Source organism: Streptopelia decaocto, assembly GCF_964273445.1.
Source record: "Streptopelia decaocto genome assembly, chromosome: 2".
Taxonomy (NCBI): domain Eukaryota; kingdom Metazoa; phylum Chordata; class Aves; order Columbiformes; family Columbidae; genus Streptopelia; species Streptopelia decaocto.
Window position 1 is genome coordinate 140755215 of NC_138655.1, and position 14714 is coordinate 140769928.

At 40.1% G+C, this 14714-nt stretch overlaps 1 protein-coding gene across 1 annotated transcript in view; it reads right to left on the bottom strand.

Moving 5' to 3' along the window:
* Positions 1-5258: 5258 nt before the first annotated feature.
* The window catches only part of ADAM22 (ADAM metallopeptidase domain 22), a 130249-nt gene continuing 120793 nt past the window's right edge, over positions 5259-14714 (bottom strand). Inside the window, exons 31-33 of the mRNA XM_082044935.1 lie at positions 14583-14669; positions 6691-6814; positions 5259-5394 (exon numbers count right to left, since the gene is read on the bottom strand). Coding sequence (XP_081901061.1) covers positions 5374-5394; positions 6691-6814; positions 14583-14669 — 232 coding nt within the window. The 3' untranslated portion in view covers positions 5259-5373. The remainder of the gene's footprint in view (positions 5395-6690; positions 6815-14582; positions 14670-14714) is intronic.

Below are 14714 nucleotides of genomic sequence, written 5' to 3' on the forward strand. Positions count from 1 at the left end.
CATATTAATTTTTTTTTTTTTAACAAAACTTCTATTTTTTTATTCAGAGGAATACAGAAACAGAAAAAAATCAGCTTGTTGCTTTGACATTTTATGCTTTAGTAATTTAAAATAGTCTAAGACATCAATACTTATCCCTTAAATAATGTGTTTCTTTTTAACTTCTCTGTGCTTAGTTCCTCATCTCGTTCTGCGTTATATTGCAATTAATTACGGCTTGTCTACATAGCTGAAGTTCTTAAACAATTTAAAGCTGGCTTAGCTAAAGTGATTTTAGAAACTGCTGTAGATTGGATTTTAGAGAAGTAAACCCACGGGACCTGGTTAGGTGAGCCAGTTTTGAAATCAGGTACAAAGTTTCTCAAGTGTGAGCAAACAACCACATTTTGTGTTCTGAACTTATTTTGGTGCTTGTTTTGGTTACTTGGCCAAGACAACACTGGTTTAGTGCTTTTCTAAATAGTTGCACCCTGCTGGGTGTATGAGTAACTCTTTCCAAAGCTTTAGTTCACATCAGCATCCATAGTTGAGGTACCACGTGTGGTTTTGGTAGCTAACATGGAAAATACATGGATCAAAGGAGTTTTTACTGAATTTCCTGTTGAAATCACACTGAAGAGTCCTGCCTGCATTGCAACTATGTCTACACACAGTTTCCCTTTTTCCTGCTTTATTCAAATAACATGTGCACACAAGAGCGTTACCCCACCATGCAGCCATGCGCTGACAAGCTGTACATACGTGTGCAGTTTACTCGTACTTGTCTTCAGGAAATCTCATCAAAGTCAAATCCCATATTGCTGATGTCTTGTATGGTTTGGAAGCCATGGAAATAGCAGGTCATCAGCTCAGCAGTCTGATGGATAATCCATTCTGGACAAAAAACTGGCTTCAGAGGAGACCAGAGTGCTCAAGCTCTTTAAAAACTTTAATAACTTCACACTATGGTTGAAAACAGTGGCCCAAACAGTCCGCTAATGATACAAATACTCAAATCACTTACAGAAATAAATGGATGATCTTTAACAGCACTGGGAAGACCTTGTCCAGGCCATTATGTGTAAAGGTGACTAACCTAGCAGTGTTTTATCTTAGCCAGCTAACACAAGAGGCTGTTAGTAGATGTAATTATCATTCATGGAAATGCTTTTCAGTAGGAACAGAAAGGGGATGGAAGAGAACAAGAGCTTGCTGAGTTTTACACTGGAGAGTGACAGATTTGATTGGAACAGCTGGCTGTGGGATTCAATGACGGAGCAAGTCCTTAGAGCTAACTTGTGATCCTATAGGATTATGGAGTCTCATCATTCTTTCACATTATATCCTATCACATTAATTAATTAATTAATTAATTAATTAACAAAATGATTGCAAATTTCCTCAGAATTTGCAGTATATGCATGCCTGTAATAGTCTATGTACCTATTCTTAGCTCTGGTTTTGAAAACAGTTGTCACATTGGTGTTGACAAGACCACTCAGTTCATTTAAAACCAGCAACAGGGATTCAGGTAAAAGCACTTCAGTACACTGGCTATTGACACTATTTCTTTCTGATTTTAATTTAGGCTGTAGCTCAAAGGTCTGTTTGCTCATTAGCACAATCAAAATTATCCAGCAAGTATGTCAGCTTAGCAGGTTCAACATCTCATAAATCAGAAACTCTTAAATCATTTGGAAGTAGCTTTCTTCAAAGTCAAGTCACACTTCCCATCAGATAACTGGCAGGTAGTGACTTAAGTTCACAACCTCAGCAAAGATGTGCTGTATAAAATTAACACCCTCAGAACTACTTATTTAAACATAACAAAACTATATGTAAATTATCAATCACAACCATTTCTGGCATATCACCTGAGTATAGTCACCAAAAGTCTATGGTATGGATTACTGAATTTCTTATGTCAACAAATCCAGAATTCGCAGGTAAATTTTTACTTCTTAAACTGTGCCTGGCACAGCATTACTATTTGGATATGATGTCTACTTTCCAGTCTCCATCAGTCATGTTAATTTTTATTTTAAATTATACAAGATTCTTCTCCCACATTGAAATACATAATATCAACTTAGGTACAGCTCATCCTGTGGGTCCTCTGCTCATAGGGACAATTACTTCTATTTGAGAAGAACTGATAACATCCCTACTTCAACAGGCATCTACAGCATGGCTGGCAATAACTAGTTCATTTATTAAAATAAAAACAAAATAAAAGCATGAGTCTCAGTGAGTCAAAATGACTGAGCTATCTTATTGACAATACTCTGGTTTAGACTGGATGAGGTATTATGTAGCATTTTATATTGCTGTTGCCAGTATAACTAACTACAGTGGATGAAAACATTTGCTATCTTCAAAGTTCTTACTCTGGCAGCTTTCCAACAGACTCGATTTTAGGAGGGAAACCACAGAATGTAAGCAAACAACTTCTCTTTGACCTCCCCTGGCTTTGGAGGCTCACACAGCCCTACGGGTCAGGTTTTGTGCAATGACAAGGTCTCCCAGTTACCAACCTGATGCAAAATCCTCTGCAGAAGAATTTTGCAAAAACCCAAGTCCTGTGATGTTCTCATTCTATGACCACCAAAATGAAAGTCCATATTTATTTAACTTAGTGCTCATAACTAGACTTCCAGTCACTACATATCTCCAAACATGGAAGTGACTGTTAAAGTGACACTACACACAAAAAATCTATCATCATATGCTACAAATGAATTATTCCAAAATAAGAGAGAAGCTGCAAGTACATACTACATTGAAAATACAGTCAGGAGAGCTATTTGTTTGCAAAACAAGAAGCTGTGAACATTACACACGGAGCTAGTATGTTACTTCCAGTGCAGTCTGCCAATTCTTGCTGCTTCTTAATAAGGCAAAATGGAAAGGGAGGAGCCAACAGTGCCAAACATAAATTACAAACAGAAATCTAACAGGATTATTCAAAATTACATGCCAGTTTGTATCCAAACAAAATACCATAAAAGGCACATGATGAGCAGTCCAGCTACTACAGACAAGATACTAATATGTGAGTGAAAAACAGCTTCCAGGCAACAGAGTAACACAGTGGCTATCGGGTTAGCAAACTGTTCTAATGTGGGTGAACTCCTTGAGGGTCCTGCTCAAAGTCCAGTGAAATCAATAAAAGATGTATTGATTTTAAGTGATTACGGCTCGGGCCCTAATTTCATGAGCTATATGTTACCAACTATCTCTAATCCAGTTACTTACACTCAAAGTAAATCTTTGCAAAAAATATTCTTCAGTGCTGACAGATATTTACTCTTCACAAAAGTGCTGAATCTTTTCCTAAAGGAATTACAAGTGACTGGCTCCTCCCAGATGGTCTGTCTGCATCCAACTTGGACTCACTCATATTTGTCTTTCTCCAAAATACTTACCAGAACCTGTCAACTGCGAAGGAAAATCATTTGAACTCCAAGGCCAATATTTTTTCATAATCCAACATACAGCCTAATCATAAAATATAGTGTTTCTAAAAATCTTACATACTTTACAGTTGCTGACACCTTAAAACATTTCTTAATTTAATCTTACACATATTTGACTTTATCGAGAGACTTAAAAAAATATATTAAAAGGCTGCAAGTGTTGGGTTCACTTATTAAAGGAAATACATGAAAGAGGTAGAAGATTCAGAAACACCATAGATGTTCCCATCACAATAATATCTAATTGATTACACGGCTGTTGGGCAAGGTATTCAACTGCACCACAGAGGATCTGGTGTTTTATTCTGCAATGGTACTACCTGTAGCTAATGATTAGTCAATTTTGGAAAGCTGGAGACTTATAAACTGATTTAATATGGTCCCGTTTCTTACTGACTGAACATTCTCAATCAAAAGACATTTGGTTTAGAACAAACTTTAGAAGTCTCAGGTGTTAGAAATCTAATCATCCACTTATACACAAGATTAACGTCTCCATGGTAAAGGGTTTGTTTTCACCCACCCCGTTTTTTGAGGCTAAACTCACTTGTACTCAGTTCAACGCCCCAAAAAATTGTCAAGGGGGCTTCAAGGGCAGCAAGCATAGTATTCAAGCACATGTAAAGGTGATTCCAGTAACAAATACAAATTAAAAGACAGCAATGAAACTGGCCACTTGCCCAGCACTGTTATATAGTGCAGTGAAATTGTTACACTTCTTAAAGCTACGGCTTGCCATAAAACAGTGTCTGAAATGCTCTATCAAAAATACGCAGCAACTCTCACCAGATGAACTTCGCATCACCACATCCCGAATTGACTACTTGAAAGTATTCCCAAATGTCCAGTGAGTTTGGGCTGCACATTACTTAAAGACTCTGTTGTCTGCCTGAATTACTCCCGCTTACTTCTGTGAGAGGATACACTGGTCATCTCACTGAACAACGTATTTTGGCTGGTTCCTCTTATGATGATTTGAGACAAAGTGCTGCTGTACTGGTTTCTGCAGTCTACCATATAACGGAGATTGTCAAGACAGTATAAGATACTGAAAAGATAGTCTAGATTTTGGTCAAACACCAGTTTCTGAGTGACACAGCTTTACAGTACTGTACTTTCTGTACTTCCAAAGTTGTCTGCTCAATATTAGAAAATTTGAAGTGCGATGATGTTAGTCATGACTGTTTCTTTAGGCATTTGGCAAAATACACTTAAGTATAACAGCTATTTTTGACATTATCAAATGTTTACATATATACAATCTGTATACTGAGATTATAAACACATAAGGTAAAAAAAAAAAAACAAAAACCAAAAACCAGATATAATCCTTGTTTGTTTGACATTTGTGTCAAATTGCTGCCTTTCAAAGCTTGAAATCCTGTCACAAAAATCCTATATTTCTTACTCCTGCATGCTAATTTCTACTACAGTATGTTGTTTATCCCTTACACGTGGAAAGTAAAGAACACAAGGTTCATGCATACGGCGTACGAGTTTACATGGGCTGGGCTCTCCAGGAGGCACGTTCCCAGTTCCACTCTGGTGCGACTCAGCACTGTATTAAATCAGAGAAAAACCTCTCTTACGCAGGACTGGCAAACAGACCGCAGGGGGGATACGTATATCTGCCGTCATGTGGAATAGCCTTGTCACATCCGGGCTAATGATCCGCTGTTAATTGTGACCATTTGGTTGTTCATCAAATCCATAAAACACTAGTCAACAAAAAAAAAAATTTAAAAAAGGTTGCTTTTTCCCTTCCAGACAGGAGGCGGTTCTCCCTGTGATCATGGGCATCTCTGTTGATCTTTTGAATTCTCTGAAGAGCAGATGAGTGTGCAATGACTCAGTGATGCTGAGTTCCTATAAAATCCAAAGTAAACAGTTCTGATGTCAGCGCAGGAAAACAGTGCAGCTAAATGGACGTCTCCCATAGCTGGAGAAGAGAAAAAGGAAAACAAACACACACTGAACACCAAGATAAACTGTTACCCAAACAGTGTGAGGAGCTTGTTCAGGGAACTGCATCTACATCACTTGGGTCACCAAGGCCACTCTCTTAGTCTGGTGGGTGTCTGTTCAGACCATAAAGTCAGCAGCCTCAAGCATGTCAGCATGACTTACAGTTGGCACAGTAAACATCCACGGCTGGGAGTGCAGAGAGTTTGAAAGAAAAATGTCAGTGTAGCATCAACTTGGTATTAATCAGCTTTTACCTTACAGTTATGCTAACTAATATTAGTGTAATTTCCAAATCTTTTCTGCCTACCTCTGCTGAAGGCAGCACAAATTTCTACTGTGGGCTTGAGCTGGTGCCAAAGCAGCTCCAGGGCTGAGAAACATCAGTGCAGCCCGTCCTCCAAGCTGCTCTGCTCCACGTGTCCCTGGGAGACCCTGCGCTGTCCCCCACACAACATTCTGGCCCAAGCAAGGCCCCCCAGCAGCACTTCACTCCTCTTTTTCTTGGAAAAAAAGGACAGAAGGCAGAGATGGGAATCACATCTGCATCAGAGACATGAACTAAAGCTATCACTAGTAAAACTCCTAATGTAAAATTCAGAGGTGTTTTGCTTTTTCAAACACCTGCTATGTCTGAATTGACACAAAGGAAGCAATGGGCTAATGCTGCCTTTCAGCAGCACCTGGAAATCTCTCCTGCAGACAGCATCACCATCCACAGCATGTTCCAGCAGCTCCTGCTCATGCCGGGGCAGGGCAGGGGGGCCTCAGGGCACTAGGCAGCAAAGTCCCTCCAGATCCGCAAGGGCTTGATACAAGCCCTCCACATCCTCCTTAACTGCAATGTAGTTACCTCTTCATGAGGCTGGAGAGCAGCCAAGCCCCAGCCCACATGAGAGCTGCTGGCTGCCTCAGCCCCAGGGAAGGGGTGAGAGAGGAGAGACAGAAGCATTGCCTGCTCCAGGGCTGCCCACCCTCCACAGCCCAAAGGCTGCCCCAGGCACGCTCCCAGCTTGGCATAAAATAAGTAGTGAAATTCAGGCTCCAGGGCAGGTTTAAGAGCAACCTGAACAGGTATCTGTAAACACAGCAACCAAGATTCCCCTAAGTGCTGCCAGAGGTGCAGCCTTCAGCAGCTTCTGGAGTTCAGGGTACGAAGGAAACGCCGCTGCTGCTCACACCGTTGGTAAAATACGCTGATCTGCCACGTTTTCCTTTTGAAAAACTACCAGTAAATCAAGTCGCTGACAAAATGCAGAAGAGGAACACGTACCCTGGCACTTTGCCTGTTGGCTTTTTTCTCCTCGTCCGGAAGTGGTGGCATCGGGTAAGGGTATTTTCTGCTGGAAGCAATAGATCCAGTGGATGAAGATGGAGACTTTGCAGGAGAGAGTGTCCTGAGATGTTGAAACACACAAAATAAATGTGATGTCTTCAGGTCCCAACACTGCAACAGCAACTGCCATTACTCTGAAGCTTGGTTCAGAACCAAGTATACAGCTTATTATTAGCTCAACGTTTCAGGGATAAAGTTGTTTGATCAGTAGTCTAATAATTTCATGATATGAATAAAAGTATTTATAGCTTTCAGGAACACTGGAAGAAAAAAAAAATTCCTACTTCTTATTAGAATTGTATTGCATAACAGAAATTATTTCTTAAACTGTTTTATATGGTACTGTAATTAATCATTATCAAATTAACAAACCAAATGTGCAGTTGAATAAATACAGAACGATAAGATAGATGTGGCATTATGAAGCCTACATAGAAACAGTGATTGTATAAATACAAGCTGCCAGTGACTAAATGGCAATTATCAGTGTCTTTATGTGTATCTTGCACACCTCCTATATTGATACAAACATAACAAGTAAATCTACTATTTTATAACACATTAATTTACACAAATGCATGCACTTGGAGGCCAAACTGTTAGTTGTGAAGTAACAAAGGCATATACAAAGTGCTAATAACAAATTATTAGACATGCAAGCATCATACAGTGCATATTGTTCCAGCCAAAGAAAGAGTCTGATGAGAATATACAAAAATGGACTGATTAGTCAATGGCAATCAGCATTTCTGTACAAGGTGAGTAGAGTAAGCAGGAGCAAGTAAATGTTTGTATCACATGAAAGGCATTATTTTCACGTCAATAAGGCAGCGGCACATTATTGACTGAAATTTTATACCCAAGAAAAACTCTCTTATGCTTCTGGTTTTAGATTCTGTACTTTTCCCACTTGAGAGGTTTCCTATCATGCTCTAAACCTGGGCAGAATAAAAAGGGGGGAAAAAGCCTCAAAGTAGAAAAATTGAGCTACCCTGAATTTCTTGTTCTGTTTTGCAGACTGAGGGCATTTTTCAAAGGAGGCCTCCCATTTCTGAAGGCACATCAGCCAGACCCTCCCTGAGCACTGCTGCCTACTGTCTTCTGAGCATAAGGTGTCCCTGAAGACAGAAGGTTGCCCTGTTTCTACAGACAGGTCCTCCAAGCCCCTCAAGCACAGCAGGGGCTGCGTGTTGTGCAGACCACGCTGATGAACCCCATCACTGATACCAAAGAGCCACAGGAACCACCCCTGGTCCCACATCCCTGGCTCTGGGATTTGCACAATCACATCCTTTCATCTAGAGAGGATTAGAGACAAGGTGATCTTATGTGTCTGGCGTTGTTTTGTATCTCTAAGTGAAATTCATTTACCTTTAAATAATTATTCTTTTATTTTGGACTACTGCATCATTTTGTCATGTCTTCAGCTCTCTACAACAGCACAGTCTCTTGTCTCCCATACAATGACTGATGGTAGCCACGAGCAACAAGGTGTCAATAGAAATTACACGGTGGCAGCTCTCCAATCTGGTTCACGATGCTCTAATGCCTCATGTTGTAGCCTCTAAGTTCAACAGCCCTTAGAAGATTTAGGTTGGTACAACTGTCCAAACACTGAGGGATACACCTTCAGCACCTGCACTTGGATCACCCTTTAAGATGAACCGGACATACATGAACATTTTCAGGAAGAAAATTTTAAACAGCTACTACAGCATAAAACAAAGCGTTCACATGTCCAGCATCACAGATCTGGGCACCAAACTGCACATGCAACAGAACAGGGGTCTTTTTTGTTTTCTGGGTTTTTTTTTAAATCCAGGGAAAGGTTTTGATCAGTGTCCTGCTGTTGACAAAATGACAGAATGTCATGTTCGCTACCTGTATGAGTCCTCTCATCTGTGCCCACACCTGGGCTGGTAAAGAACACTAATAAACTACTAGTGGATCCAGAATTAAAACAAAACAAAATAAAAGGACAGGAGAAAGGGGTGAAGATAAAGAAAGCAGATTTTACATATTATTAGCAATCCAATTATTCACAATTCCTGGCCCACAGCTGCAGGAGGATTTAAAAACTTCATGTTTAAATTTATAATGATGCACCTGGAAATTAGAAGCAATGAACTGGGGCGTGTTAGATCTGACTTGGCAATCCCTACCAGAAAGCTGTTTATACAAGTACCACAACCAGGAGGTGGCACACAGAATTAAGGCATCTCCCATCCCTTGCACCACACCCAGGCACAACATCACCTTCTGCACACCACAGGCTCTTCCCATAGGTTATTTTAGGCACCACAAGAGAAGACCATGGCGAGCGGGAAAGCCATGGCCAATGTATCTGTCTATCAGCCTGAGCAGGTGATCCTGGAAGCAATAACCCCCCAAGGATGGGGCATCCTGACCATTTTCCCTGCACAACAGGTCCTCTGAGCAGGATCCCTAGCTGAGCCTGTAGCCAGGTAGCTTTGCACCATAACTCAAACGCAATGCTGCCTTTTCAAAAGATTTTGAAGCCCAGACCTTCAGCGTTGCCAGCTCACCTATGGCTTGCACGCCTGATGTGCACATTGCTGCTCACCTGCACGTGCGAAGCTACAGCCAAACACATTGAGAATGCAGTTGCACACTTAAAAGAAATGACCTCGCCCTCCCCTCAAAGGCCTTAGCCCCTTATTTCTGCTACACAAGTTATGTGCTGCTTTTTGTGATCTTTAGTGCCATCTACTGAGACTGTAAAAACATATCACTACTAACCATATGCTCACAAATCTTAGGATGAGTCTTGTGTGAGAAGTTGTTTGAGGTGTTTTTGATCACTTTTCAGGTTCTACCCTGCAATTGTCTATGTGCTGTGTATCCCAGATTTACACATACTTTAAATGAGAAAGAGCCAGACAACGACCTTTCTCATTTACGGATGGAAGAAAGACAGCATTCAGGGACACTTGCGGGTAATGCTGGGGTCAAACGTAGGCAAAACTTCACAGTTTGGTCTCGGGTGACATTCATTTAGCTTTCACTGGGGTTTCAGTTCTCCTGCTGTCACATCCATTAGCTTTCATGCCAAATCTTGTTTGCAGCTGAAACTTATACAAAAAACTAGGAAAGCAGACTGGGTTGCAGACTGCATTCTGCTCTGTACACGTCGTGACTGTTTCAGGGTTTTACCACCAATCCCAAATAAAGCCATGCACCTCAACACACTGCAAGAATTCTCATTTCTGACCACAAAGCAAAATATAGTGGCTGCTTCATATCTGTCTTTCTGTCCTGGAAGCTGCAACTAAGAGTGTAGGGAAACCATGCTGGGATTCAGGAGAGAACGCTGTGGCAGTGGGAGGACATCTGCATGCGCTCTCCTGCAGCCAGGCCCCTGCCTGCTCTGTCTTCTTGACACCTGAATGGGGACAGCGTTGGCCCACAAAAGACACTGTGAAATGTGTCACCAGGTTCACACAACTAAACGTCTTGCAATTTCAAGTGTAATTTCAGCTGAACTCAAGGCTGAATTGTTCATAAGCTGTGCTTGGTTCTGTTTTGTAGACTGAAATAACTTCATTAAACTAACACATGGCAAAAGCATTTTAAGCCCAAATAGAGATAGCGTCAGCCTAACCTGACCTTTGCTGCTGTAGGTTCAGCTCTTTAAAGGATGTCATCAGCCTAAATTGTCCTACATTAGGAAGTCGGGATCTTCTAAAAACACTGATGTGGCTACACATTTTAACATTTTCAATGTGGTTTATTTTAAAAACCACAGATGTGTGCAAGTTTCCTCAGAGAGTGCAGCAGCAGAGGGGAGGCTCGGCTCACGGGGGGCTGCAGAAAAGGCAAAGGCTGTGGCTTAAGCCATCCTGGTTAATCACCACACAGCAATGCCCCAGATGCAGGCACTCTCACACATTTTCACTAACTCTTGAGATGAAAACTTGGTCCTACTGACGTAAACAGGTATTTTTTTCATAGGCTGCCAACAAGGACAATATTTTGCTTTGGTTGTAATGAAGAAAACTTGTTTAGGCACAGTCTAAGGCTGCCTCAGCGAGAGCAGGAAGCTAACAGCTGGTCAGGGCTCTGGCCTCAGCTGGATGCTCACGGAGGAGAGCGATGGACCCCACAGAGCAGGAGAGTCAAATCTGGCTAATGATCAGCTGAGGAGGAGCTGAGGAGGAACTGAGGAAGAAAGCAGAACACCCAAGCACAGAAAAAACATGCCCTCCATGCTCCTTGCCAATGCCTTTCTGACATGGGATGGCCATTTTCCCTCTGGGAACGCATCCTGGGTCTCCATCTAAAAGAACTGTTTTCTTTTTAAACTATTTTTATTCTTAAGACAACCCCTATAGAATCTAAGTTACTATAAATATTTCCATTAAATCATGCGTAGGCAGCTCAGTGCTTCAGAAGGTGCCTTCTAGTCTTTTTTGTCTATAATTATCTACAGAAATGCCACATTTTGGGATACTAACAGTGTATTTTCTGATACCATCATGGTTCCTGAGTCTTTCAAGATTCAGTGAGAATTTTGAGTAATCCTTAACCATAATTCATGAGGTCAGTCTGTGCAGTAGTCAATGTAATTGGCAGTAACAAAACTAAGTAGTAGTATTACACTGGTAAAACAGTGTGCCTTGCAGCAAAGCCAAAATCAGGGAAAGGTTTCCTGCCCGGATTTATTGCTGGGGTTATGCAGCTATGGCCTGGCACGTAAAATTAAAATCTAGCCTAGACTTTGAGCAGTAAAATTAGATTGTTTTTTCTTTAAAGATCTTATTTTCTTACAGAATGGAATGCCACAGCTGGGAGCTTCCTGGCACCAGAGACACCAGCTACTATTATTATTATCATCGTTAATAAAAAGTAATTATATAGAAATACCCACTGTACTTGTAGACTAGGAAAAAAAAATAATAACTAGGACATCAAGTGCCAGGGAGACAAGTTTTTATTTATACAAGGGTTTTTTTAAGCTGATGGATCAAGTCTTTGTGGTGACTAATATCTCTATTTTCTGAAAATCTGCAGTGTTCCTAAGAATTGTAGGAAGCATTCTCGTCTTTTTTCCTGATTCTACTTCAACTCTGTAACAGCACTAGCCATCAACATATTATTCCTAAAACTACAGGGAGACAAGCAAAACAGCAGTGTTACTTTCAGGACATCTTTAAAAGAAAAATCGAAGATGATTGGCAACAAAAAATACTATTCAGCTAATTATCTGGTGTAAATGTCTTACCCTGGGCTATGATTCCTAAAATGTAGCATCAGCTGGATAGTTGAACTTCAGCCTGACTTTCTGGTTTACCAAACAAGATTTGTTTTGTTTAGTTTGTCAATCACTTCACAGGCTCAACACCCAACCATATGACATTCAGACACAATGTTCTTAGGAACAATGTTTTCCAGTCTGTGCCAGATTAACCAAAATTGCATCTGAGTTTTGGGGAAAAAGTTTTCAGTTCAATCTCTTATAAGCCTATGGGACCTCATCCCATTAGCAGATTTGATCCTATGTCTTCTATAATGTGCTCGCAGAATACTTCCCTATGGTTATCTCAATTAATTAGGACATACAAGTTTCTAAATTTATTCTAGTCTCTCATTTGTAAAGCTACCGCTGCAGGCAGTCATTAGTATGCTTCTATGGTGTAAAATTTTTAATTTATGTTTCATCTCTGCTGATATACAGCCCTTAAAACTCACATGGGTCAGTTTAATCCTCATCTACATGCAAAAAATGCTTGGTTTATGTCAAATACAATTAGAAATGTGACTCATTCGGTGTAATAGTTGAAAGTCCCCAGGGGCAGGGTACGCTCCCATCAACTTAATCTAGTCATTACATCAAGATATATCAATTTTAAAAGATGAAAACCAAATTAAAAGTATCCACACAGGAATTTAAACCATTTAAAGTAACATACTGTAAACTAGTGCTATCTTTGTATTCCATCAATGTCTTTGTTTATCACAACCACAGGACTTCTGACACAAACACCCTGAAAGACACTCACGGGGTTGGGTTATGGTGAGTGACCGATGGTCTTGCCTGAACAACAAAGGTCCAGAGGGTATTTTTAGGAAAAGGTTTGCTAATAAAAACACACCTCATTTCTAGTCCAAGTTCACCTAATTTCACCTTCCAGTGACTTTTGGTCATTATCAGTCTCAGTTTGCTCGGCTCAAGGGCTTCCCACAAAGGTTCTGCTCCATAGGCAGCTCTGGATTTTATGGTTAAGGACTTTGCTGCTCCATTAAACTGAACAGCTTGAGGCTCTGCAGTCCCTTCTAAGGTTTCTGAGGGCTTAAATCTCCTTAGCTCTTGAACATGCTTGTGGAACTGTGGACACCAGAACTGGAACCTGTATCCAATGCTATAACCGGCAATGGCAAAATTACCGGATTCACAAGTCACCCAGCCTGAATGTCCAAATACCAACACCGAGACCTGGCTGATACTGGCTGCCAAAATCACAGCGTCCTCCCACAAGCCTTGGATTCTCATGTCAGGGATTTTCACTCCTTGTTCAGGACCAAGATCAGGACTGACAGGTGTAAATTTACCTCATTTGTCCTATTTGCTCATTAGAAAGGCTTTTTAAAACTTACTGTGTGATTTAAGAGCTTCTGAAAACAAACACCAATAGTTTAAAAAAGTGACAATTTTATGTTCTTTACAGACTTTGGGACATCTTTAGTTCTAAAAATGACTGAATACCCACTATGCTATTTAATATCTGCCAGTGTTACTATTGGAATAGAAATCTTCCATTAGCATCTCGTGATATAGCTCCATCTTGTTTTTTCAAATGCACACTGGACACATTTAGTGACTGTTTCTGCCATTTTGCACTACTATTAAGTCTACTTGTGTAGCAAAATTATTGTTAGGATTCTATTTACTCATTCTTATCATCCTTCACTGTTTTGGCTAAAGATTTTGCTTTGTATTCCTTTTCTTTGTGTTTCTATAATTCTTGTTTCAGCTTCATTTTTGATGTCAACTTACAGCTTCATGGATTTCTTTCATGTTTTATATTATTGGTCACAAATCATCTTTCATTCTCTCCTATGCTGGCTGATTTTTTCAGCTGATGCAAACATCTGTCTCAGCTGTGGGACTGTGTCTTTTGGGAATCTACTCAAATGTTCTCAGTCGCTTGATTCACACACAACAGGGAGGCCACCCACATGCATGCTGCTTCTCTTCAAATAATACATACTTTCCCCTTTCAAAAACAAGTTATATTTTTGGTTGAACGCTACACTCACTTGTAACAGATACATTAGTAGTTTGATAAATAGAGCAGAGAGTATATTCTCATACATTCCGTTTTTCAATTAAAATGTATAAATTATTTCATTGTAGGCTGAGAGTAAAATACCACTACTTTTTATTCTTTTTTCATTTAAATTTTAGTATGCACTATATAAGACAGTGGGTAGAGTCAATGTGTTATGAAACCACTTGCTTCAGCAAATTACATTCTATTTAAGTTAATATTATTTTATTAGTGATAAATATGTCTCATGCCCATAAAACACTACTTGGCATAAAATGATGAGAAAGCTACTACAAGCTATAGATGATGGTGGGAACGCATGCACTACACACACCCTTTTCAATGGCTTCATTAAAACATTCAGAAAAAGAATTGTAAATTGCACATGAAGCCAAAAACAGACATCAAAATGCAGCAAAAGAAGAGGGGCCCTCTGCACCTACAGTAACTTGTATTGTTTTATACAAGGTAGGAGTCCCAAGATATTTGTATATGCTGGAACAGCTCTTAAAAATGATACAGAATTAATTTACAAAATACCTAAAGTATGGTCCTTCAGTGTTTTTATTCACATCTTCTACCCACTTAGCTACATTATATTCTCTTTTGAACCATGGGTTTAAATACCTGCAGAAAGCAATGGAAGGAACAGAGAAAGCAGAAGAACAAGAA